Source organism: Ochotona princeps, chromosome 18 (genome assembly GCF_030435755.1).
Source record: "Ochotona princeps isolate mOchPri1 chromosome 18, mOchPri1.hap1, whole genome shotgun sequence".
NCBI lineage: Eukaryota > Metazoa > Chordata > Mammalia > Lagomorpha > Ochotonidae > Ochotona > Ochotona princeps.
Genome location: NC_080849.1, coordinates 10,547,435 through 10,572,747, shown reverse-complemented (window position 1 = coordinate 10,572,747; position 25,313 = coordinate 10,547,435). Strand labels below are relative to the sequence as shown.

The window sequence follows — 25,313 nt, the reverse complement described above, 5'->3', positions numbered from 1 at the left end:
CGCCCACCGGGCCACAGGGGCCGCAGAGGCCGCGGCGCGCAGCCGGCCCGCACCGAGCCATGTCCCCGCGCGCCCGGCGGCGCCGCCCGCTGCCCGCGCTGCTGGCGCTGTGGACCCTGCTCGCCCCGGTGCAGGTAAGGAGCGGCTGCCTGCCGAGCCCGGGCCCGGCGCGGAGGCCCGTTTCCTTCCTGCAGTCTCTCCGGGAGGGACCCAGGTGTGGAGCCCCGGGGCTACGTCCTGGAAACCTGGGGACCTTGCCTGCTGTTTCCGAGCAGTGGGGGGACAACCTGGACTTTGCTGGAGAGTTAAAGGGGTGGGGGAGCTAAGTGGCAGTCGCGGGGTGCCGGGGTGCAGATCCGGGAGGCTTAGGGGACCCCGCTCCTCAGACACGCTCTCTTCCAAAAGCTGCTTTCGGGTGATATTTACTCTCCAACACTCTGAGCACCTGCTGAATGCCCGTGCCCTTGCCCGCGCCGAGGACGCGGCGGGCTGGGAGCCGAGACAGACCACGCCCCCGTAGGAGCGGGTGGTCCCCGGCCGGGCCTCTGTCCGCGGGGCCCTCAGCGGGTCCCTGGCCCGGGCCGCACAGTTCCCCGCCGCCTGAGTGCTGCGCCGAGCTCCCCGCGGAAACTCGGCTTGAACGTTTCTGCCAAGGAGTTGCTCCGCTTTCTGTCTCCGTTTCTGCTGCCCCTTCGCCCGTCCGACTGTCTCCCGGCAGCCGTGTGAGGTCTGTCAGTTCTGGGGCCGAGGAGCCGGGGAGTTGAGTGTTCCTTTGAACTCTTTGAAGCCCGAGTTAGGGTCTAATATTTGGGTGGCTGGAGAAAAGCAGGGCACGCACATTCGACATGTCCCAGAGCTCTGCGCTCTGCGCCTTCGCGCGGGTTGGGAAGGAGCAGGAGCCCCTCTGCTCTCTCTGGGGCTTCCGCGCCCTGCATGCCCTTGGGCAGGGGACCCACAGATCCAACTGGAACGCCCCAGAGGGGAAAATTCCACCCTGAAAAAGCCCTGATCCCCTTGGTCCCTGAAATAGGGGCTGGGGAGGGTGCAGACCCCATCCCTGGCCTCAGGAGTGCCCCCTGCAGACAAGGGCTTCCAGCCTATGTCCCACGGGTGCAGGATATTGGGGGGATGCGGGGGGAGGGTGGTGGGGCTGCTCAGACCCGTCTTGCTGAGCAGGTAGATCCCTCAGTGTGGTTTCCAAGCACTGCAGCGAACCTGTTGTGGGCTCCAGGGAAACCCTTGGTCCTGGAGGCTCCACAGAGGGAAGGGTGGGGGCCCCTGGTTTTCCTGGTGTCTTCAGAAGCTGCCTGGAGCTCACTGTGCACCAGGGCCCCGCGGGTGGGAGCAGATGGAGGCGGGCGCGGTGCAGGGATCCTCACCAAGATTCCTTCCATTTCATTCCCAGCCTTGGGCTGCTTAGAGGGCAAGGAAGGCGGAAAAGCCAAAAGGCATATTTCACGTTTGCACCTCAGGTGTGTTGCTTCCTGAAGTGTTCTACAGGCTGAACGGGTGCTGCCTTATTTGAACTAAGAGCCTGTGGCTTCATGGCATACCAGGCACCCGAGAAAGAGCTGCTTGGCCAGGGTTGGGAAGGCAGCTCACTCGGCTGTGGCAGAAACAGCATGCACAGTGCATCAGATGAGTTTCCCCTATTTTAGCTAGTTCATAAAAGCGTGAATTTCAAACTTTTTTTGCACCAAAATAGGCTTAGCCTATAGTTTGTTTTTCCACGAACTTTTTCAAAGACCCTCATCTATTTGTGTGTGAAATGCCTTAGGTTCTGGGACTAACAGGCAGTGGTGTTGGAAATAAGTCTGTTTCCCCACGCCTTTGAACAAGTGCTGTTTCTCCCGTGGTTCTCTCGTGGTCCTCCCGAGCCCATTTGGATTTGGTGTATTTTGAATTACATGCACGCTTTTGCCTCGATCAGTTCCAATCGATTGATCCTGACTTGCTGTCCTGCTTATTTTACTTTGTGCCAGGCATCTCACATGTGAATCTGTTCTCTCTGAAAAGGTGAAGTAGACAAAGTGTTATATTATTGTCTTCCAGAGATAACTGTGATTTCTTTTTTTTTTTTAAAGATTTATTTTTATTACAAAGTCAGATATACAGAGAGGAGGAGAGACAGAGAGGAAGATCTTCCGTCCGATGATTCACTCCCCAAGTGAGCCGCAACGGGGCCGGTGGATGCCGATCCGATGCCGGGAACCAGGAACCTCTTCCGGGTCTCCCATGCGGGCGCAGTGTCCCAAAGGTTTGGGCCGTCCTCGACTGCTTTCCCAGGCCACAAGCAGGGAGCTGGATGGGAAGTGGAGCTGCCGGGATTAGAACCAGCGTCCTTATGGGATCCCGGGGCGTTCAAGGCGAGGACTTTAGCCGCTAGGCCCGAGATAACTGTGATTTCAAACACTGGGATAACTGCTGTTTTGGACCACCTGTTGTATTTGAGAAATTCAGGAATTTCATTAACAGTCGGCTGAAGCCTTGAATGCTCACCCTTGGGGCAAGAAGGGGGATTGGCTTTACAGGACAGTGATCAGAAAGTTGTCTAGAAAGGGTTGTGTTCCTGTGGCGTGGATTCAGACTTGCTTGAAAAGGACTGTTCACTTGGCCTGTGGCTCCGTCTCTGTCGGCCTGCCTTTGTTTCCAGAGGTAATCCAGAAAAGCGCTTGGAGTTTTTCAACTGATACAGTTTTCTTCAAGTAAGAAAATATAGCAGCTCATCTTTTTTTTTTCTCTACTCATTTATTCATTAATTACATTGTATTACATGACACAATTTCATAGGTACTGGGATTCTACCCCTTCACCCCAAACCCTTCCCCCATGGTGGATTCCTTCACCTTGATGCATAACGACAGCTCAGGTTCCGTTGGGATTCCCTCATTACAAGCACACACTGTACATAGAGTCCAGCATCCCACTGTCCAGTCAAGTTCAATGGCCTTTTAGGGAGGCCCTCTCAGATTTGAAGGCAGAGCCAGCAGAGCGTCACCCCGATCAATTAGAAGCTCCAACATATCATCAGCAACAGTCCAGGTACGATGAGACTGGTGCAGAGTCCACTGATTGACATAGTCCGTCTTAGAGTTTCCCCTTGTCCAGTATTTTGCTGCCAACATATAGCTGAGGTGGTTGATTGATCTACTCCGTCTTCCATCTTTTCTTAGTTAATGTTTCGATTCCTCCATTTTGTTCAGGAGAATCCCCAAAGAAACTTTGAGGTGTTCCCAGTCCAGGCTCCTACATGTACTAGTAAGCACAGTGTCCACCACAGTCCATCACTCCGATCAGCTGGTGGTTGTAACCCCTGGGTTAGTTCTATTCTCAGCCCCGACCTCCATTGGAACCAATGAGTATTGCAGCCCTTCCCGGCTCTGCCCATCACACACTCGTCGCTCCCCTAAACCAGTGGGAGGTGTGCTGGTCAGGTGCTGCATTCCCTACTGGCGCAGGCCATTTCGCTTTGGCATTTTGTGTTTTGTACTGTTTTTATCGTAACCGAACCTGGCCAGGCCCCCACACATTTCCAGCGCTCGGACTTGCCAGTGGATGACGTGAGCTGACTCAGCCTGGTCTGCCCCCAAGCCGAGCCAAATAAGCAGCTCATTCTTGGTTAAAGGTAATTGGTTGCACCCAGCCCTACCTGCTGCTCTGAGGTTTTCCATGACTTGAAAGCAGCAGTGGAACCTAGGCCAGCTGTGCCTGAACCGCCGTGGAGCCTAGCATAGCAGAAGGATGGGCGTCCTGGAATGACCGTGGAGCAGTAGAGCCGTGGATGGGAAGAAGTGCAGAGTGGAGAGGGGAGGAACCCAGGCGACCGGGGAGGAACCCAGGCAACCTGGGAGGAGGCGGCGGCTGAAATAGTCATGGAAGGCCAGCCAGGCAACCGAGCTGCAGAGAGGAAATGAGTCCGGGATGCATGCAAAGGGGTGCTAGGGCAAGACTTGTGCCAGGCCCCCATGACCCTCTCCAGAGCACAGAGCTGGTAATTCAAAAAATCCCCCCATTGTAGTGTTGGGATAACTTGCAGGTAGCCCTCATGGAGGTGGGGAGAGAAATGATGAAAAGTAGACTAGAATACCTGCAAGAAGCTGCAGGGAGCCCCCTGCCAGGAAACCCCCTGGGATAGGGCTGAGGTGCTGGGGTGGGATGGGGGTGCTGACGCCTGTGCTGCCCCCCTCCTGCAGGGGAGCCATGGGGCCCCAGGAACACCGTCCCTGGGAACAGGGCCACATGGGATGGGGCCTTTCAGTCCCTTTGGTGATCAATATTTCACCCACACCTCCTGTTGTTTCCTTTCCCCACCGAGCCCCCACTCACAAGCACATGCCTGTGTTGATAAGGAAATACGAACTTGCCTTTTTCGGTTTATCTACCAGTAATTGTGACACCGGGAAAAACTGAAACAATAAGGATGTGTCTTTGTGGGTCAATAAATCAGTGTTTCATGAAGCCATGAACAGGGGAGTTCCAAACCCGGGGCCTTCTTTGCACAAAGTGTTGTTTTAAGAAGGTGGAGTGTAAACTTCATCTACCGTGTCAGTGTTAAACTGCCTCACCCTGGCTTTTCCTATTTTGGAAGTAAATGGGGGTGGGGCGGTGGTGTAGGTGGTGCTTTTCCCACCGAATGTGTCCAGTGAGTGGCAGGAATGTTGTCCGTGCTGTTTTGCTTTGTTTTTTCTGGTTTTTGAGGATGGGAATCTACCTGTTGTCCCAGAGGCCCATGGCTGTCCAGGTGTTTCACTCCCCAGCACAGCCACCACCCAGGCAGATAGGTGGTGTCTCCCTGCAGCGCTCTGCTAAGCAGGAGATTGTTCCTCCCAACACCTTGGCACCCTCTGCTTGGTTTGGAGGAAGCCCTTCTTTGTGTTTCCTGCAGCTCATCCTTTGCCCTCCCCCTGCCCACCAGAAGCATGGCACTCGGAGAAGGCAGGAGGGAACACCCAGCCTGGACGCGCCTGAAGGTCTTGAGGTCCAAGGTTACATGGGCACTGGAGGTGGCACACATCCCCACGCCACTGTCCTGATTTTGGGGAAAATGCCCTAGGTCTGTTTCCTGTCCGTGAGGTGGCCGGGCTCTGATCGCTGCCTCGCCGCACCCCCCACCCCACCCACCAGGCCTGGCTGCCACCATCTCAGGTCCATTTGCAGAGGGCTTCGGACCAGGACGTCCCCAAGCAGCAGTCAGCTGACAACTACGTCCCGTATTGAGTTCATCGGCACCGTCAGCCTGTAACTGCTGGGGACAGTGACATGCAGGGCCTCAAGTCTGCTCATGAGAACTCAGGCTAAATTTGTGCTCAATGCATTTACTTTGCAATAAATTGACAGTCGGCACTGTGCTTTGGGACACTCTATAGTGAGCTGAGTGGACAGAGACCAAAGTCACAGCCCCTGTCTTTTGGAGACTGGAAGTTGCACGGGGGCAGACAATAAAGAAACAGCAGGACAGGACCCCTGGAACTGTTTTTCAGCTGACGTGGGCCTCTATGCTGCCACCCAGGAGTGTAGAGAAAGGTCTCCTGTCCTCCTTCCTGGCAGGGGGTCTCCAGATGGCTGGTGGCAGGAACAACTGGGCCAGGGGCAGGCTTGCCTTACAGGAGAGAGTGCAGGGACTGGGCTTGGATGGGAAGTGGAGCAGTTGGGACACGAACTGACACACATACAGGATCTCAGCACATGCAAGGCGAGGACTTTAGCCACCAGGCTACCATGTCAGGTGGGACTGGGCTTGGAGCGTGGCAGAGAGGAAGGCAGAGACAGGTGCTCAGAGGCTTTCTGTGCAAGTAAAATAGTTCAGATTTAATCTAGGTGAACTGTGGAAGCAGGGCGGAGGTGGGGGTGGAGTGGGGTGGGTGGGGAACATGGTCAGATTTGTGTCACAGGGAACCGTCTAGGGGTGGGGCCAGAGGACCCATAAAGAGGCCCCTGCTTTGGGGCAGCGAAGAGCTACAAATGGCCTGGGTCAGGTCAGGGCAGTGGTGACAGAAGCAGAGACTGGAGGCGGGGCCCACAGCACTCTGCTGGGTGCTTTGCTGGGTGTTGCGGTGTAGGGCACAAAACCCATGGGCTAGATCCATTATGCAAAAACAGACCCTGCTGAACAGTTGGGTTTTGATTTTCACAGTTTATTTGTCCAAGCGAGACTATCCAAATTGAAGTGAATACTTACCCCTTCTCCCCATCCCCACCCCACCCCCACTAAAAAAAATGCCCACCATGGGAGAAGGATGGAGTGCAGGCCATTGATCACAGCTTCAGAGACAAAGTGCCCGTGACTGTGGGGGATAAATGAGCTGCAAGCCCCTGGAACCTGGGGCTGGCAGGTAGTGTGTGTGCTGTGCAACATAGAGCGCCATTGCCGGAACCAGATGAGCCCTAGCTGCCGTGAAAAGTCCAGGAGAGGGTCGGAGTGTGGGGGCTCCCTGCAGAGGGCTTGGTGGCTGGCTAGCCGCAGAGGCTCTCACCCCGAGCAGGTGTGGCCTGACCTGTGGTCTCCCCACACTGCCCTCCTGTGTGTCCCGTGCCTGTCCAAGAAGCTGTGTTTATATTGGACTCCTCGTGCGGCCAAGACCTGTCGTCTGCATGAAGCACATTTTCCTGGCAGACTGCTGTTGCCTTCCTCTCTGACGCCCCTCCCGCCCCAACAGCCTAGCCCGGGAGCTGACCCCAGGGCCCCTCTGGCACAAGTGGAGTCAGACCGCTGCCAGGAGCAGGAAGGAGGGACTGCACACACGACCTTTTCCGTTCATCTGAGCAGACGTAGCTTATGACATTTCCTGTTCAAAGTGTTGAGGGTATGAGAGCCACTTCCTCAAGCTATCGAAAATTTGAAGACTTTCCAAATAAAAATGAGGAAGAAAAACTCCCATGAGCTTTTGGTGGCTGTGATGGCTAAGCTGGGCAAGTGGGAAAAGATGACATGTGTGTGGCATTGCCTCGAATCCCACATGGTGCTTGCTGGTGTGGGAATCTTGTCCCTTCCACCCAGATGGGAAACGAACCACTTCCCCAGGGTGTCACTTAGCAACAGGACAAGCTGTGGAGTGCAGATCCATGTAGAAGATCCCCTTAGAGCTATGAGCAGGTTCGCCTCTCAGACCTGCTTGGCAGTGGAAAACCTATTTCATTTTTAAAGCCCAGTACAGTTCATTCACATCCGCTTGCTAACCCACATCATCATCTAATAATAATTGCTAATGCCAGAAACTTCCATAAGTGGACCTAAACCTGATATGTCACAATTTCCTCAAATCTGTTCTTTAATAAGGGTAAAGACCAGTTGGTCAATGTCTTCTTTATTTTAATATTTCTATTGTTGAAGATTCTCAGCCCACAACTTCCGCTTCCCTGGGGTTATTCATTCCAGTTCCTTTAACCTTTGTGTAAGCTTTTGTCTCCTTTGAATGTACTGGATCCTTAATTATGTATTTACTAGCAAAAGGGTGGGGGGAATGCAAAGCCAAAATAGACCCACAGACCCCCACCTCGGGTCAAGGACCCAGCAGCCTGTGCCCCCGAGAACTGTCAATCCAGCGAGGAAGGTCAGACCCCAGGCTCTTCCTTCCTGGCAAAGTGGGCAGAAGAGGAACACATAAGCCAGGCTGAAGCCCGCTGCCCAGACCTCAGTCTGGCTTTCTCATGTGAGGGCAGGGGCCCAAGTGATTGAGCCATCGCCTGCTGCCTCCCAGGGCGCCTGTTAACTGGAAGCTGAGATGGCACTTAAACCCAGGCAGGGGAACAGCGAGATGGAAGAATGGCTTTGATATGGGGTATTGGGCAGGTTGTGTTTGATCTGGTCCTGAAGGGTAGGCCTGATTTTGAGAGGAAGAAAGTGGGGACAGGGTGGGTAGAGATGAGACACAGCCTGCAGGAGAGAATCCTGTCTCGCTTGGCGCCTGGAGCTCAGGCCGGTAAAAGAGACCTGGCGAGGCTGAGCCAGCTGGGAACCTGTGCTTGGGACACACCCACATCCCATGTCTAAGCATCCTGATTCCAGCCCCAGCCCCCCGGCTTCTGATCCAGCTTCCTGCTAATGCACACCCTGGAAGGCAGTGGGTGATGACTCAAGGACGTGGGTCCCTGACACCACTGTGGGAGACCCACACTGAGTTCCAGCTTCCTGGCTTCAGCCTGGTCTAGCACTGACTGGCTTTGGCAGACATTAGGAGAGTGAAACAAACTTTCTCTTTTGCTCTGTCTGTGTATTTTAATAAAATGAGGGAAAAAAAATAGCTAACTGGGGAAGGACTTGGGTCTGAGTCACAAAGATCTGTCCTCAGGAATTAGGACCAGTTCTCTAGCTGTGGTCCCTGGAGCTGGTGTTGTGTACCTGGGCCCCTCACACCTGCAGGATCAGAAACTGAGGAGTTGTTGACCCACTGTCGGTGACTTGGCACCCTGTCCTGTACTCTTGATGGAGACTGGCCTGAGAAGCAGGGCCAGTGAGCCATGAAGAGAAGGTCTGAGGTCAGCCTTAACACAGTCTCTTGGGATTCATGTATTGCTTGCACCTGCTGTTGTTGCATTCCTTCTGTGTGCCAGGCATATGCTCGCTGCTTTGTCGTGCTTGGTCTACCCTGACAGGCAGGTGAGTACTGAGGCACAGGCAGCCTGAGTGGGGCTGCACAGCTGGCAAGTGGCGGAGCTGGAGCTGCCTCCAGGGACACACTGCAGGGGTCCAGCTCTTCCTCCGTCTCCTGTCTACTGCTCTTACAGCCATTCCTGAATGGGGATGAAGGCGAGGAGGGCTAGGAGAGGGTGCTCTGGGCTGCTGGGACAGAAGCAGGCCTTGCAGCATGAGCAGTCCGCACTGGTGCAGGCCGTGTCATCTGCTCCAGGCTGCGCCCAGGGACAGCTTCCTGAGGCTTCGGCTGTGAAGCAGAAATGAAAACGCCGTGTCTTTAAAGCTGACAAGATAGATAGGCAGCCTGAGCACCTGCACACAGGGCCTGCTTGCTGTGGATCCCTGACTCAGGAGAAGTGTGGCTGGTGAATCATCTCTGCCACTTCCTACAGCACAGGCTCCTCTGACTCCTCCATGTCCCCCCCCCCCCCCGCCTGCCCTCCAGCACACACACCAGAGGCAAGCTGTGCTACGCCCCTGCACAGCAGCCCACTGCCAGCCCCACTCAGGCAGACCTCGCGCCTCCGCATGTGGTTCTGCAGCACTGACACCTGCCTAGCCCAGGGCTGGATCTGGACATGGGAGAAAAAGCCGCTGGGCCACAGCACAGCATACACCAAGAAGACAAAGGGTTGGCCCCCATAGTTTTTGAGGGATAGAAGGAGGGATCTGTCTGTCTAAATGGCGGAAGGAAAGGCAGAGACGTGGATCTTCTATTCACTGGTTTATTCTCCAAAAGGCCCCAACAGCCATTTTGGACCAGGCTGAAGTCAGAGACCAGCAACTACCTCCTTGTCTCCCGTATAAGCAGCAGGGACCCGAGCACTTGGGTCATCCTCTGCAGGACACTAGATCAGAAGTGGAGCAGGGGACAATACCCTGGCATAGTGCGTTCAGCTTCTGCCTGTGCTGCTGGCATCCCTGGGCCCTGTTCAAATCCCAGCTCCTTCATTCTGATCCAGCTGCCTGCTGATGAGCCTGGAAAAGCAACAGAGGATGGTTCAAGTCCTTGGGTCCTTGCATCCATGTGGGAGATCTGGAAGAAGTTCCAGGCTCCTGGTTTGGGACTGGTCCAGCTCCAGCAGTTACGACCATTTGGGAAGTGAACCAGCTAATGGAAGATCTCTGTCTCTCTCCAACACAAATAAATCTTTCTAACACAAATCTTAAAACAAAAATTTAAGTAGAATACCAGGACTTGAGTAGCACTTATATATGGGAAGCAGTATGCCAGGGTGTAACTTGGCTTGCTACACATACCACCACCACCCTTACCCTGGCCCAGTGTATCTTTTATTTTTTTTTTAAGATTTATTTATTTTTATTGGAAAGTCAGTTATACAGAGAGGGAGAGACAGAGAGGAAGATCTTCCGTCTGATGATTCACCCCTCAAGGGCCACAACAGATGGAGCTGAGCCAATCCGTAGCCAGGAGCCAGGAGCTATTACAGGTCTCCCACACGGGTGCAGGGTCCCAAGGCTTTGGGCCATCCTTGAATGCTTTCCCAGGACACAAGCAGGGAGCTGGATGGGAAGCGGGGCTGCTGGGATTAGAACCAGTGCCCATATGGGATCCCGGTGTGTGCAACACAGGGATTTTAGCCACTAGGCTACTGTGCCAGGTTGGCCCAGTGTATCTTTAAAGGTTCTTTATGTCATAATCTTGGGATTCTGCACTTGATCCAAATAGCCTAGGTTCCTGTTTTGATTTATCTCTTCCATGCACAAATCTAAATCATTTTCATTACCAATGTTTAAAAATCCTCCCTAAGTAATAGGAGGAAAGTTCTAGTTAGTTGCAACAAGGTGTTCGAGCCTGTAGAGCCTCCAGGTTGCTGTCTGTGAGATGGGGAGATGCCAGCAGGGTTGGTGTTCCTCATGTGCGGTTACCAGAAATCCAGAGAGACCCCTCAGCCTGTGGCGAGGGCAGATGCCACTGAGGGCCACATAGATCCCATGAGAACTTGGCTGCCACCCCCAGCTTCAGCTTGAGCCCATTTGTTTCAAATGATGAACCCACTAAACACCCGCCCATCCTTTTCTGGTGGGTTCAGGTCATCTGCCCTGCACACAAGGTCCACCTTCACCAGGGCATCGTGGCCTGCTTTACAGACTAGCCAAGCGCCCGAATGCACAGCAGCTCCCTTAGTGTGTGGATGGTCTTCACAGTGAGGAGGGCAGGCTCCTGCGATACAGGGCGCGGGTGGGGGCTTTCAGTTCCTAGGCATGAGTGACAGGTACTGAGAGGAAGGAGTGGCCTGATTTTGCAACCTTCTCTTCCCTGCGTGTGTCTGAATTTGCCTGCAGCGGTGGAGTCTTTCCAAGTTCAGACTGGATTCAGAATTCATAGGAAACTGTTATGGGCCTCAGTAGAGGGAAGTGAGGTGGTCGCAGGGTTCCTCCGGTGAAAATGATTCATTCACCGAACAAGCATCTGAGTGTTCACTGTGTGTCGTGTCCAGCCGCTGGGCAGGGTCTCCATGCCTCATGGGGAGGCAGGAAGGTGAGCTGTTAAGTCCTAGTGCACTGCCCGGCACACAGTTTCCTATGGCCCAGTTCTTCCATGGCCCTCACGGTGCAAGATGGAAGTCACCCAGTGACAGGAGAGGCAGTTCTCAGCGTGTGTTACGTAGACTTCAGTACTGTGAATGGATGAAAAGTTCTTGCTCTTTTACGTGGACTCTGACCCATCCAGCTGCCCCCTCGGAGTCAGCTTTAGGTAGATTTCCAGGTGCAACGTAGGCTCCAGCAGTCAGGGCCTGGGGGTCTGCAGTGGAGGGGAAGTCATAGTCCCACTGCTGGGACAGAGCTCGGGGGTTTGGTTAAGGATTATCATGGTGATTCCTGGGTGTGGCCCTGTGAGGCAGATCTGAGTGGAATACAGGCTGGGCATGATAGCTCCAGCACTTCATGGGCCAGAGTCCCCAAAAAAGACTCCTGGAAGGGGGCAGGGGAGAGGGTTGGGCTATGCCTGCTGCCACTGGGATTGGCAGTGAAAGCAGAGGAAGGCATGCGTACAGCCTAGAAGCAGGGGGATGTGAGCGAAGGTGGTGACCCAGTGGGCAATGGGCGAATAGCAGGTTCGGGTGACACAAAACCAGGCTCCATGAGCCTGCAGTGCAGGGTGGACTGAGGGGAGCACACGGGAGGAGAGGGGTTGCCAGCTGTGCAACAGGAAGAGCAACCTCAAGATGACATAGAAGCAGGAGACACCAAGCAGGGAGGGAGTCTCAGCAGTCCAGGTGTGAGGGGAATCCCAGGTCAATCCCAAATATCGGGGATCAGCAACTCCATGTCTGCCCCAGGGCCCCAGGATTGAGAGGGACCACAGGGTTGCTGGGTGGGATGGCAGTGGAGGAGGGAGGGATTCTAAGGAGAGGTCAGAGGGCTGGAGTGTGTTCAAAGCTGAGGAGCAGCCTGGGTGGGACTGTTATCTAGAGGCAAGAGAAGCACCACAGAGCCCATGGCTTTGGCATGGATATCTGACCTTCATCCCCACCGCAAGGTCATTAGAAATGCCTGAATCTGCACTCGAAAACTCCTCCCAACACAGTTCCGTGTACACTTGAGAAGCCCTGGGTGTCTCCCCGAGAGCTGTCTGGGGCAGGCATGGAAGGGCAGTGGCAGGCGAGGAGAAGGTTTCCTCTGAGCGCAATGGCAGCCTAGGGTCTTAGTGGCCTGTGCGCCCCTAGTGAGGGATCCTGGCTCCCCTGAAGACACATACCATCTCAGAGGCCAAGCACAAGGGTCCTTTGATTTCACTAACAGATGCAAGTTGAAATGAGGTTCTCGTCTTAACTGTGTGCATTTTTTATTTTATTTTTTTTTTAAAGGCTTCCAGTCTGGGAGAATAAAGGAGCATTCAGTGGGCCCTGTGGAAATCATGTTGAGTGACAGCAGGACAAGGCGAAGCCTCCTGATTGCCGTGTTTAGGAAACACCTTGCTTGCACATTTTTTCCAAGTAGCCCACAGCTGCAGGCTTCGCCACTCTTTATCTCTTCAGCAGACAAAGCAAATTGCAATTAAAGTTGGAAATGGGATTGGCTTTTTTCATTTAGCCCCAAGCTGTACGTTTGCAAGCAGCACAGATAATAAATGCATTGTGAGAAGGAGAACAAGCCAAATGGTGGAGCCAAGATCCTGCTCCTTTGCCTCTTCCTGTCAATGAGTCCATTTCTTTTTCTTTTTCTTTTTTTGTTTCACTTCAAGGAACCCATCCACTGTTGAGGTGGTCAGAGGAAGCAGGGCTGCTGGGTCCAGAAAAACACAACTTTCAAGACCCTACTTGAAGTTTACTAAGTTAGAGTGCTGGCCATGCCAAAACTTCTTAACAGTCACAGTTAATCTATATAGTTAAGGGTTTTAGGATTTTGGGGGTGGGGCATGATATCTATTCCCACAAAAACCTTGTGACCAAAGTAAATGTTATATGCATATTTTATAATAATTTATATTATATATATATTAAATCTTAAGGCATATGTTACAGTTCCTATCCCATGCTGAAAACAGCAGGAAGTGCTTTTGGCTTAGGCATTGGTAATGGCCGTATCCAGGGCGATCCTCAAACCTGTGCCACAGGGTCCTGAGGCTCTGGGCGTCTGTTAACATGCGCTCTGCATCAATGGCATGTTCAGGCTTGGGCTTCGTCCACCGGTGCCTCCAGCTGCGCCCAGTCACACACACTGCAGCTGCCCTGCACCTGTGTCAGAGGTCGGCTGATAGGGAGATGTCCCCTGGTCATTCCAAGGCCGCTCTTGCACCTCTTCATTGTCCTTCGCCCAACCCCCGTTATTACAACCAGATTTCACTCTGTCTGCTTATTGTCATTTTTCTCCACTGGACAAGAACTCTGCGAAATGTCCACCCACTGAATCCAGAGCACCTAACAACCTAATACAGTGTTGTGTTCAGGTACTTGGAATAAATGAGGGCTTATTTTTAATTTGTCCCCCTTTTCTGTTTTGAAATCACTGAACATGTCTGACTTAAATGCTAAAATATCCTAGATTATTTGATGAGAAACCATGTAGTAATGCTGTTTAGAGGGGAAACTTTCTTTTCTGTTTTAAAAAATATTTATTTATTTTTAAAGATTTATTTTATTTTTATTAGAAAAGGCAGATATACAGAAAGGAGAGGCAGAGAGGAAGATCTTCCGTCTGATGATTCATTCCCCAAGTGACCACAACAGCTGGAGCTGAGCCAATCCGAAGCCAGGAGCTATTACAGGTCTCCCACGTGGGTGCGGGGTTCCAAGGCTTTGGGCCGTCCTTGACTGCTTTCCCAGGCCACAAGCAGGGAGCTGGATGGGAAGTGGAGCTGCTGGGATTAGAACCAGCGCCCATATGGGATCCTGGTGCATTCAAGGCGAGGACTTTAGCTGCTGGGTCATGGTGCCAGGCCATATTTATTTATTTGAAAGGCAGAGTTAGAGACAAAGAATAAAAGAGAGAGAGAGAGAATCTTGTATTCACTGATTTATTCCCCAAATGGCTGCAGATCTAGGAGCTTCATCCAGGTCTCCCATGTGGGTGTAGGGGCCCAAGTACTTAGGCCATCTGCTACTTTTCCAGGTGCATTAGCAGGGAACTGGATCAGAAGTGGAACAGCAGGACTAGAACTGGCATGCATATGAGTTGGTGACACCACAGGTGGAGGATTAGGCTGTCATGCTACCACACAAACCCTGAGAACTTTCTTCTTTAAATTGTTTGTTTTGTTTATAGAGGTAGCTTTTGTGACTTAGCAGGTTAAGCCACATTCCACGTGGGAATACCAATTGAATTCCTAGCTGCTCAGCTCCCTGCTGATGCACCAGGGAAGGCAGCCAATGGTGACCCCAGGATTGGAGTTCCCTCCACCCAATGGGTGACTCAGATGGAGTTTCTGGCTCATAGTGTTCGCGTGGCTCAACCACTGGAGCAGGAACCAGCAGATAGAAGGTCTCTTCTGTCTCCCTTTCCACGTTTTAAATAAACACACTTTTGAAAAAGTGAACAGAAGGGCCAGCACGATAGCCTAGAGGCTAAAGTCCTCTCCTTGCACGTGCTGGGATCCCATGGGCACCGGTTCTAATCCTGCAGGCCTCACTAAGGCAGTTGAGGATGGCCCAAAGCCTTGGGATCCTGCATCTACACAGGAGACCCAGAAGAGGCTCCTGGCTTCTGGCTTCGAATTGGCACAGCTCCAGCCATTGCAGCCACTTGGGGAGTAAATCAAGGGACAGAAGATCTTCCTCACTGTTCCTCTGTATATATCTGACTTTCCAATAAAAAATAAATAAATCTTTAAAAAAGTGAACAGAAGATAACATGTATGGAGAGAATGGAACGCTCATGCTTCACTGGTGGGAATGTAAAATGGCACAAGTCCCTATGGACAGTTAGAAAACCGAACTTAACATTTTGATGCAATTCCTAGATATTGACCTAAAGAATTGAAAACAAGCACTCAATCAGATAGCCGTGTGCCAGTAATTATTGCAGTATTAGTCCCAGAAACCTCAGAAGCCATCTGTCCATCAGCAAAGGAATGAATAAACAAAATGTAGTATTCATCCGACGGAATGTTATTCGGCTGTTAAAAGGAATAAAGTTCTGATGGATGAACCCTTAAAGACATCATGCTATGTGAGATAAGCCAAGGGGCTGGTACCATGGCATTGTACGCTAAAACTTGTGCCTGTAGTGCCAGCATCCTGTGTGGGCTCCCTTTAGGGCTCCAACTGCTCCACTTCAGATCCAGCTCCCTGCTAATGGCCTGGGAGCAGCAGAGGATGGCCCACGTCCTTGGGCCCCCACCCATGTTGGACACATGAAAGAAGCACCTGGCTTCAGATCGGCCCAGCTCTCGTCATTGTGCCCACTGGGGCACAAACCAGCCGATCAAATCTTTCTGTAACTCCGCCTTTTGAAATAAGAAAATAAATCTTTAAAAATAAATAAATAAGCTAAACACCCAGGGACAATGTTGAATGGTTGGGTGGTCAGGGTCACAGACAGACAGAAGGACTTATCCAGGCCGTGGGGAACGCAGACGTGCTATTGAACTGGGACAGATTCTGTTTGGGACGATGAGAAAGTTCTGGAAGGTGATGGTGACTGTTTCACAGTATTGTGATTGTCCTGAATGTCACTGGATTATGCAGTTTCAACGGCTAAAATGGCAAATATCCTAAGCATATGTTTTATCATGATAAAGATTTTCTTAAATTACGCCAAGGCCTAAAACCGGTCCAACTGAGCCTTTCCTGATGGGAGGTAGGTCTTTCTCTGGCCTCTCTGCCCGGACTCCCGCAGGTGCTGGAGCTCCATGGCCGTGAGCATGCGTCAGCTGTCTGGGGTGCCACTGCCTCCAGAGACCCACATTGTGTCAAAGGACTCTAACCTTAAGTGCCCTTCCCCATCTCAGCTTCTTTCTGGTAGGACTTCCTACTAGCAAGCCCTGCAGCTTCTCCACCTTCCCCTCTTCTCAGAGCAGGCTGGGGTCCCTGCCAGGCCTCTCCTCAGGCTTACCCTGGAGGCCTCCCTCCTCTTCCTCTCCCTTCCTCCTCTGCCCCAGGGCCCTTCCGCCTCTGCGCCTGCCCTGTTCCCTCTCCTGCTCAGGTGCCTCTTCTGAGTCATTCACCTTCCCAGTGGGTTTCCCTGCTGCTGTGCCCAGCCCATTCTGAAGGGGAAGATGTGGACTCCGGGGTAGGGGTGTGTAGGCCACCTTCCCTGCCCCGGGAAGTGCCTCAGTGGAGCCCGGATCAAGATTTTCCCCGCACCGGTTTCTGCGCTGTCATGAAAGCATTCTGTCACGGTGTTCATTCCTCGCTGTCCCTGTGGCTGTGTCTCCTGGCTGTAGATGCTGTGAGAGATCAAGGGCAGTCCCTCCTTCACACCAGGCCAGGCCAGGACCTTATGTGAGTGTGGGAGAGTGATGGTGTACTGATAGCAGAGCTGCTTGAAGAAATTGAGGCTTTCTAATGTTCAACCCTAAACTAGACCCAGCTGAATCTCCTGGTTTGCGTTATAAGAAAATTCCCTTTTTGAGATACAGCTGTGTGACTCAGGCCGGAGAATGCCTGACCTTCCTTTGGTACATGTTTGTTACGGGGTGCGAGCGAGATCACACCAGATATGTCTAAGGTTTATTGAGGAGTCTTATTAATCAAGCTTGGTGACAGTAGAGCAAATAGCAAATCACAAGTCCATATGGCAATCCACCCAATCATAATCCAACCAGTCATAATCCCAAAAGGAACAAATGGTCATTATCCTTAAATCCATCCATTAAGCTGAAGACCTATGTCCCAGCTTCCCCAACAATACACGTTATCCTAAGAGACATGCAATGAATAACCTGGACACACAAAGCTGCAGACATTCAACTTTCCCTGGCTTCTCTGCCCACATTCCACTACTGCCAGAGGCCTCACCTCTCCTGGAACTCCTGACAGCACACAAACCAGAAACAACATTATTATATCCATTGTCCCATCGAAGCAGTACACAGGGATCATGCTCAGGGGATGACCTGTCCTGGGTCAGCCAAGAGTCCAGATGCCAGAGTAATGGAAGCACCTGGCCAGAAAGAGAGTGAGTCTCTGCTTCACAGGCCTTTTAAAGGGGCTTGTGAGGGGAGTGGTTACACAACAATGCAATACCTTCCCCTCTCAATTGATAGGTGAGTCACAGGTGGACAGGAGGGAATACCTATGTATTGTGGGCTAAGGAGTTGATTAGTGCTTGTTGGGATGGGCAGGAACAGGAACTGGGCTTGTAGCTAAAAACACCTAGACCAATTGGACTTCCAATATCCTGGCTAATTTAGGATGTGGCTGGGTGGTTGAAGATGGAATTAACATTCCATTGCTGTTAGGACCCACCTTCAGGACAGAGGGTAGAGAACACAGCCAAATTTCATTTGCCCACTGTCAAGGGGTGCTGGCTATCACGGGCTGCACCTCATAACAATGTCCAGTGAATATACAGACAGCTCCTGTGAGGGGAATGGGCAGCACACTGTAGAGCGATGAAGATCTTCATAATTTTCAGTGACAACAATAAGAGCTGACCAGCTGGGAGGAAGCCTTCAGTTGGATTTCTGAATTCCCTTTGTTACTGGACATACATTCATAACATACATTTTGGAAGATCCCAGATTCTTGTAGCACATCAGTTTTTTCACTTGAAAATGAGAGAGAGTGCTCCTGCATTCTCAGACTCCCCAAATGCCCAGGAGCGAGGAACTCAATCCAGGTCTCCTCCATGGATGCTGCCTCCCAGGGTGCACACTACCTGGAAGTTGAACCAGAAGCAGAAGTGGGACTTGAACCCAGGCACTCCGAGATGGGATGGTGGTGTGTCAGGTGGCAGCTCTAACCACTGTGCCGCAATGCCTGTCCCCACAGCAGAGCAATTAGAAAGCAAAAGAATTTCAAGAATTTATGGAAAAATGCAATTAAAGATACATTTATTTTGATGTAAATTTTAAAAATTTATTTATTTGTATGAAAGGTAGAGTTACAGATAGAAGAGACACCGAGAGAAAGAGAGAGAGCTGGGTCTTCCATCTGTTGGTCCACTCCCCGATTAGCCACAAGGGCCAGGTCTGGGCCAGGCTGCAGCCAGGAGCTTCATCTGTGTCTCTCACGTGGGTGAAGGGGCCCAGGTACTTTGGTTATCTTCTGCTGCTTCCCCAGGCACAATAGCAGGGAGCTGGATCAGAAGTAGTGCAGCTGGCGTGTGGACAGGTGCCCATCTTATGTACCATTTGTTGAGGCAGTGGCTTAATGTGCTGTGCTATGGTGCTGGTTCTGGCGGAAAAATTCTTTGAAATCCATCCTGTACATTTCCATGAACTTGCTGAAGGCCCCCTGTGGTGGTAGGACTGGCATGATTTCCTCCAGTTTTTTTTCAGAGGAACTAAGCGCACGTTGCTGGAGTAGCAGAATGCTCCAGCCTTCCATTTGGAAGCAGCGTTGTTTTCCCAAGAGCTGTGCATCAAATGTATTTCTATGAAAGGAATTCTATTTTAAAGACTTGAGGAGTTTTCTGTTAAACTTTCTGATTCCTGTATTTGCTGCTTTTTTGTGTTTCTGTTTTGTTTATTTTGTAAGATTTATTATTGTTACGTAGGCCACAGACTCAGCTAGTATAACTTAGAGTGGGTCTCTAAATTTTTTTAAGACAGATCAAGAGAACCACACACACACACACACACATTTGAAGACATTTGTTTACTTGAAAGTCAACACACACACACACATTTAAAGACTTATTTTGTTTACTTGAAAGTCAACATTACAGAGAGAGGAAGATCTCCCATCTGCTGGTTCACCCGCCAAGTGGCCACAGTGACCAAGCCTGGGCCAGCCTGAAGGTAAGGATCCAGGAATTACATCCTGTTCTTTGCCTTCCCAGGCGCAATAGCAAGGAGGTTGACTGGGAGTGGGGCAGCCAGGACTAGAACCAGCACCAACAAGGGACGTTGGCATCACAGACTGTGCCAGGTCTCCCCATGTTTCCTGAGTCTTGTGGCATGCTGGTTTCCTAGGTGGAGGTGCACACGCTCTACAGTGTGCGACGTGGTCTCCAAATGCTGCTGCTTTGTTCTCTTTGTCTCTTTATCTCATAACCCTAGGAAGCTGCCCAGGCTTGGTCTGAGGCATGACATGCGAAGCTTTGTACAAAAGAAACCGAGTGGAATTTTTTCTCTCTGTAGATCTGTAAGCCAGACATTGTCTCTGTCCAGTTTATTTAAAATGAGAATGTCTAGAAGGGCCTTTGGTCCTAGGTCGATCAGGTCCTGCTGAGCAGAATCACAGATAGAATCTCGCGGCGGCTTCTCACCAGATACTCTGAGTAAACCGGGACTGCGCCGTCACCCAGTGTGTCTCACATAACCAACCCCCAGACGGCGAAACCGCTGCCATGACTCAGCCCGCTTGTCACAGCTCCCAGGCACACTCCAGCTCCCTGAGCATGCTGACCTCAAGCCTGCTTTGAAAACAAACACACACAAACACCTCTTTGATGAAAAGTCTTTCCAGTTGTGCAACTGAAGCAGTCTGCTGGGCAGTTCTAATTGTCATGTCCAGGTTCAAGATGAAGAGAATCATGCACTCAGAAAGTGGTCAGACACTTGGAGTTTTCTTCTCCTCCACCTGCTTCCCCTTTCTGGTGAGCCTCCTCTGCCATTGCTGGCTCAGGGAGCAGTGGCTGTTGGTTGTGACTGCACAGCAGCTCAGGTGTGCACTCCAGGATCCCCCGTCGCGTGGCTGCACACCACTGCGCTCAGTGTGTAAGATTACATCGCTTCGTTCTCCTTGTGACCTACTAGAAAAGTCCTCCGCGTCAGCCCGGGGAAACAAGACCTTGGTGGTTCTGGGCACTTGCCAATCATCACCGTCATCTGGTTCTTGGTGTGGGGCAGAGAGTGCAGCAAACAGCCTTGTCTTACAGACTTAGAACTAACTTTTTTTTTTTAATTTTCAGATTGAAGAAATGTAGGTGGTTTAATTAAGGATGTGTCAGGCGTTGTTTATCCCAGCTGAGCTGCCCCAAAGGGAAGCGTCTCTCACAGTTCACACTGGCCCACCGGCGGGAACCGCCTGGCCAGGCCCCTAACCACCCAGGTCCTCCATGCCCCAGGGATCCCGGCCCCTGCTTCTGTCTGCTCCCAGCTTCTCCTCTGTCCTCTCATGTCAACCTTGGCTTGCTGCTTTTTTTTTTCTCTTTTCTTAGAATCTGCCCTTTGTGGCCTCTGGCTACTACTGCCTCCTTTATGATGTCTGCTCTGCATCATAGCATTTAGTGTAGAAGCTCGAGGGTGGGATGGATGATTTCTGTCCCTAGCAGTGTATAACAGCATACCCTGCTCAGCCACAGATGTTTGGGGTACAGGGTAGGCGTTTGGCACAGCAGGTCGGGTACCACTTAGTGTGCCCCACATCCCATGAAGTGACTGATCCATGTCCCGGCTCTACTGTCCGTCCCAGCTGCCTGCCAATGTGAGCCCTAGGAGGTTTATCCCTGATTGCCCGTCTATCTTTTAAATAGAAGTGATTTTTTGATTTGTTTTAATGCTGCCTGGAGAGCTTGGGTTTAAGTTCTAGTTCCTCCCTATTCCAGCTTCCTGCTAATGAACAGGAAGGCACTAGGTGGTATTGAGTCCTAGACACCGCACAGGAGGCCTGGATTGGGTTCCCGGCTTCTGGATTCAGCCGGACCCAGCTCCTTCTCCAGTCGGTCGGTAGCAGCTCTCTATGTGTGTTGAGGCCTCTCTGGCTGGCTTTTTCTCTCTCCCTGTGACTTTAAAATTAAAAGTAAATAAATAAACTTTAAGTAAAAGGATGAAAAGGTAGATAAGATGGGCATCTGGAAGCTTCTAGAGAAAGCAGCCAAGGAAGGAACAAACTTGCAGAGATCCAAGAACTTCTGGATTGAAAAGTCTGTCTTTGCAGTCATTAATTGAAATGTCTGTGAGGAGGAGACTTTAGACGTTCCCTCAGCTGGGTGGGGTGGGCTGGGGGCAGAACATAGAGAAATGGACCAGACATGAGAGCAGCTGATACAGTCACGTGCCCTTTAGGCTGCTGTTTACTTATCAGCACCAAGTCCTTCAGACAGAGAAGTGTGTTCTCAGGGTGAGACCATCACAGCAGGGGAGCTGTGTGTGAGTTCAGGGACACACATCACTAGGAATTTCCTGGTGTGCTATTTTTCTTTAAGGATATTTTCTTCCAGGGCAGCAGGACGATGAGGTAAAGTGTGATTTTCACATTTGAAAGTTCCTCTCTTCACAAAACCACATCTTTCAGTTCTACTGTAATGGCTAGAAACTTGATACCATCCGCACTGAAATCATAGCCAAATTCTCAAGTATAGTCACGGATGATATTTTGTACAATAAAATCTATGGAAAATCCCTTACATGTTCTGTGGAGTAAGGTTCTTTCCCTCTGATTTGACACAAAGGGCTGGGCCTCTTATTACTTGTGAATTTCCAGCAGAGCGAGAAAGTAACATTGGTCTCCCAAACAGCATTGATTACAACTGGGCTGATACAGAGCATAAAAGAATAAATAAGCCAGCCTGGCACATTAAGTCCTTGTCTTAAACGTGCCAGGATCCCATATGGGCACTGGTTCTAATCCTGGCAGCCCTGCTTCGCATCCAGCTCCCTGCTTATGGCCTGGGAAAGCAGTCGAGGATGGCCCAAAAACCTTGGGACCCTGCACCCATGTAGGAGACTCGGAAGAGACTCCTGGCTCCTGGCTTCGGATTGGCACAGCACCAGCTGTTGAGGCCACTTGGGGAGTAAGATATAGAGAGGATCTTCCTCTCTATATCTCCTTCTCTCTGTATTATATCTGCCTTTCCAATACAAATGAATCTTTTTAAAAAATGAATAGGCAAGGTCATCCTCTACGCAGGACTGCACACAGATTGCATTCGTCTCTGCAACTCTGTGGACACAAGTGTAAGGTTTCCTTTTCTTACAATATTTAGAGTTAGCCCCAGCCTGGTTTTGTACAGGGAGATTAATCTGCACGATTCTGCCTAGAGAACTTTGCTTTACATTTTGAGCTGCCCTTCCCTCCTGAAGCTTGCTACAGATACTTACTTTCAGTGAGTGTGTCAGCTCTGGGAGCAATACCAGCTCCACCGCCCCGCAGACCTTCACCTGGCCCCGAAACAGGTGCACTCAGGACGCGAGGAAGTCTGTCAACGCAGAGCACTGCCTGGTCTTTTCGTTCCTTTGGTAGCCTGTGAGGCATTCTAGGGGGATTTGTGTGTGAGGGGACCTTTGCCGTAGCCTCACTGTCCTGTTCCTTATTCCCTCAAGGGAAGTCTTTTAATAATTAAAAAAACAAAAACAAAAACAGAACAGCAGTTAGGATGTTGGGGAGCTTTGAGTGCAGCAGCCAAGCCATCACGTGGGATGCCAGCACCTTATTCAGGGGCATCTGGGTTTGAGTCCTGGCTCTGCTCCTGACTCCGGCTTCCTGCTATTGCTCCCCTGGGAAGGCAGCAGTGAGAGTTCAAGTGCTTCAAGGTCCCAGCTTCCAACCTCTGCCTGGCCAAGCCTGATTGGTGTGAATATCTGAAGGAGTAAACTAATAGATAAAAGATCTCTGTCTCCTCTCTTCTCTCTCGATCTTTTTGCCTCTCGAATAAATATAATTACTTTTTAAAATCTACAAAGGTTAGTTGATGGACATTTTGTGGGCCAGAGCTTTTGTCATTTTTGTTTTTCTTAAAAAAAAATGAACTTATTTTGAAAGTTGGAATTTACACAGAGAGATGGAGAGACAGAAGAGCAGAAATCTTACATCTGCGCGGTCACTCCACAGATGGCCACAATAGCCAACATGAGGCCAGGCTTAGGCCAGGAGCCAGGAGCGTCGTCTGATCTCTCAAGGGCTGAAGGGGCCCAAACACTTGGGCTATCTTCTACTGCTTCCGAGGTGCATTGGCCAGAAGCTAAATAGGAGGAGAGCTGTTGCAGACATTAACCACCGAACTGTTGTTTCAGAAGGCAACCAGGGCATCTTACAGATGGGCTGGAGAAGTTATCTAGAGAGAGCTCAGGCTTGTACATTTCTACCCAGGTATGCAGGTGTTAGGGGTAATCACCCCACCACCCAAACGGCAGCAGCCTTGTGCCCAAGTCCCCCCACTTCCTTGGGGATTATTTCAGTAAAACTTAAACAGGAACTTTTATTTTTTAAAAATTTATTTTTATTGCAAAGTCATATTTATATATATATAGAGAGAGAGAGGAGGAGAGACAGAGAGAAATACCTTCCATCCGATGATTCACTCCCCAAGTGACCACAATGGCCAGTGCTGTGCCGATCCAAACCCAAGAGCCAGGAGTTCTCTATCTACCAAACGGGTGCAGGGTCTCAAGGCTTTGGGCTGTTAAACAGGAACTTTTTAAAAATCAGATTACTACTTTATTAGAATTACCAACAATAATAGCTACCACCTTGCATAGAGGGGGAGCTTGGTCTTGGAGGATGCAGTTAGGCCCCAGTCCTGGGCAGGTGGAAGGGAAGGACCAAGGACAAGACAGAGCAGGGCAGGCCCTGGTGAACAGGGCATCCAGTGGTAAGATGATGGGCATCAGAATCAGGAACTTTTAGGCAAATGGACAGGTCACACTAGAATGGGCAGGGACACAAGCATTCATTCACGCAGAGATGATGCCCACATGATGTGTCTGGTAGATTGTCAGATGGGGGACATCCAGAGCAAGCTAACAGAGAACTACACCCAAGCAGATGGAGCTCAGGGTAGAATCGGGGAGTCAGGCAGAAGCAGGGAACCTGTCAGGCCTATAGCATTGAGGATTAGGTGCATAAGTCTCAGGAACCCAGTGAAGCAGAAGAATTTACTGGTCATGACAGGTTTCCCAGGAGTTACCAATGTGAAGGCTACCAGGCAGACAGAAAGCCTGGGGGACTCTTGCTGGGCTGGGACATGGCATGAGAAAGAGATGGCACAAGGCAGGCTGTACAATGCTGGCCGGGATTGAGGCGGGAGGGCCACAGTGTCCTCACTACTAACGGAGACTCATCCCAGGCCTGGGCTCCTGCAAATGGAAGGAAAGTCGGAAGCAAAGAGCTCAGGAGAAGGGACCGAAAAGGCACACTTGGCCTGCTCCCAGATGAGCGGGCATCCTTCATTAATCCTGCTGAAACCACGTCTCATTAAACACACGTGTGTAGGAGAGTTGCCTTCTAAGCTGTGTGCGTGTGGGTGAGCATCCCTGGTCCAGAAATCTGAGAACCGAAGGGCTCCAAAATCCAGCCCGTTCATTCTCATCGTCAATGTGAAACTGAAGTTTTAGACTCTGGAGCATTTCAGAGCTGTGATTCTCCCATTTGGAATGCTCATCAGGTGGAGTCCATGGTCACATTCCAAACTGGGATGCTCCAAGATCCAAAACACTTGTGCTGCCAATCTCCCCAAGTAAAGGGCACTCAACTTGCACGGCCACTTTGAAGACTGGTGCTTCCCAGTACATCGTGCGCCTGAGAACAACTTCAATTGCTGCTTACGCTGTGCCTAAAATTGGGCAAAATGGTTAATTTTCTGCCTCAGATTGTCTCAAGAGCATAATTGGTGCTGCTCCTTAGGAGTTCTGTGAAGTAGACGCATCAGTCAGAAGGCAACGACAATGTTCTGGCGTAAGATACCAGTTGTGACCATGGAACTGTGGCTTCTAAAGGCCACTGAAGGCTATGCTTTCCAAGGCTTAATTTTATAGCATGTGGCTGTAATCTCAATTTTTTTTTTAAAAGAAGGCATGTCTACATAATTTGTAAGAAGGAAGCAGCTTAGGAGGGAGAGGTGATTTAAAGGAATCGTGTAAAAATGTGCTTGAAAGCTAGGACTGGTGGTCATTTCTGGAAGCGGAAGTGTGATGCTCTGGGCAGCCACAGGACAGGTGGCCTGACCCACAGCCACACTGCTGAGCGTGGTAGCCAGTCGTCCTGATTCTCAGCAGCCTTGGGGCACAGACGGTGGCAACTGATACGGCTTTGCAGCAACTGCTGCAGGGGACTAGCCCTTGCAGCAAATTCCCCTAAAAAGTACCTTCCTCTGTGAGTAGGGCAGAGTGTATACTCACCTTCTGGAGACTGGGTGTAGCTTTCTTGGAGTTAGTTAGAAGCAACTGATA

At 51.0% G+C, this 25,313-nt stretch overlaps 1 protein-coding gene across 2 annotated transcripts in view; it reads left to right on the top strand.

Annotated features, from left to right (window-relative positions):
• TNFRSF11A (TNF receptor superfamily member 11a) overlaps positions 1-25,313 on the top strand; it is a 60,058-nt gene continuing 34,745 nt past the window's right edge. For both annotated transcript variants that reach the window (XR_009247078.1, XM_058676998.1), the window contains exon 1: positions 1-134. Coding sequence is in view for 1 of the 2 variants with exons in the window: in XM_058676998.1 (XP_058532981.1) it covers positions 60-134 (75 nt within the window). In the remaining variant the exon portion in view is untranslated. The remainder of the gene's footprint in view (positions 135-25,313) is intronic.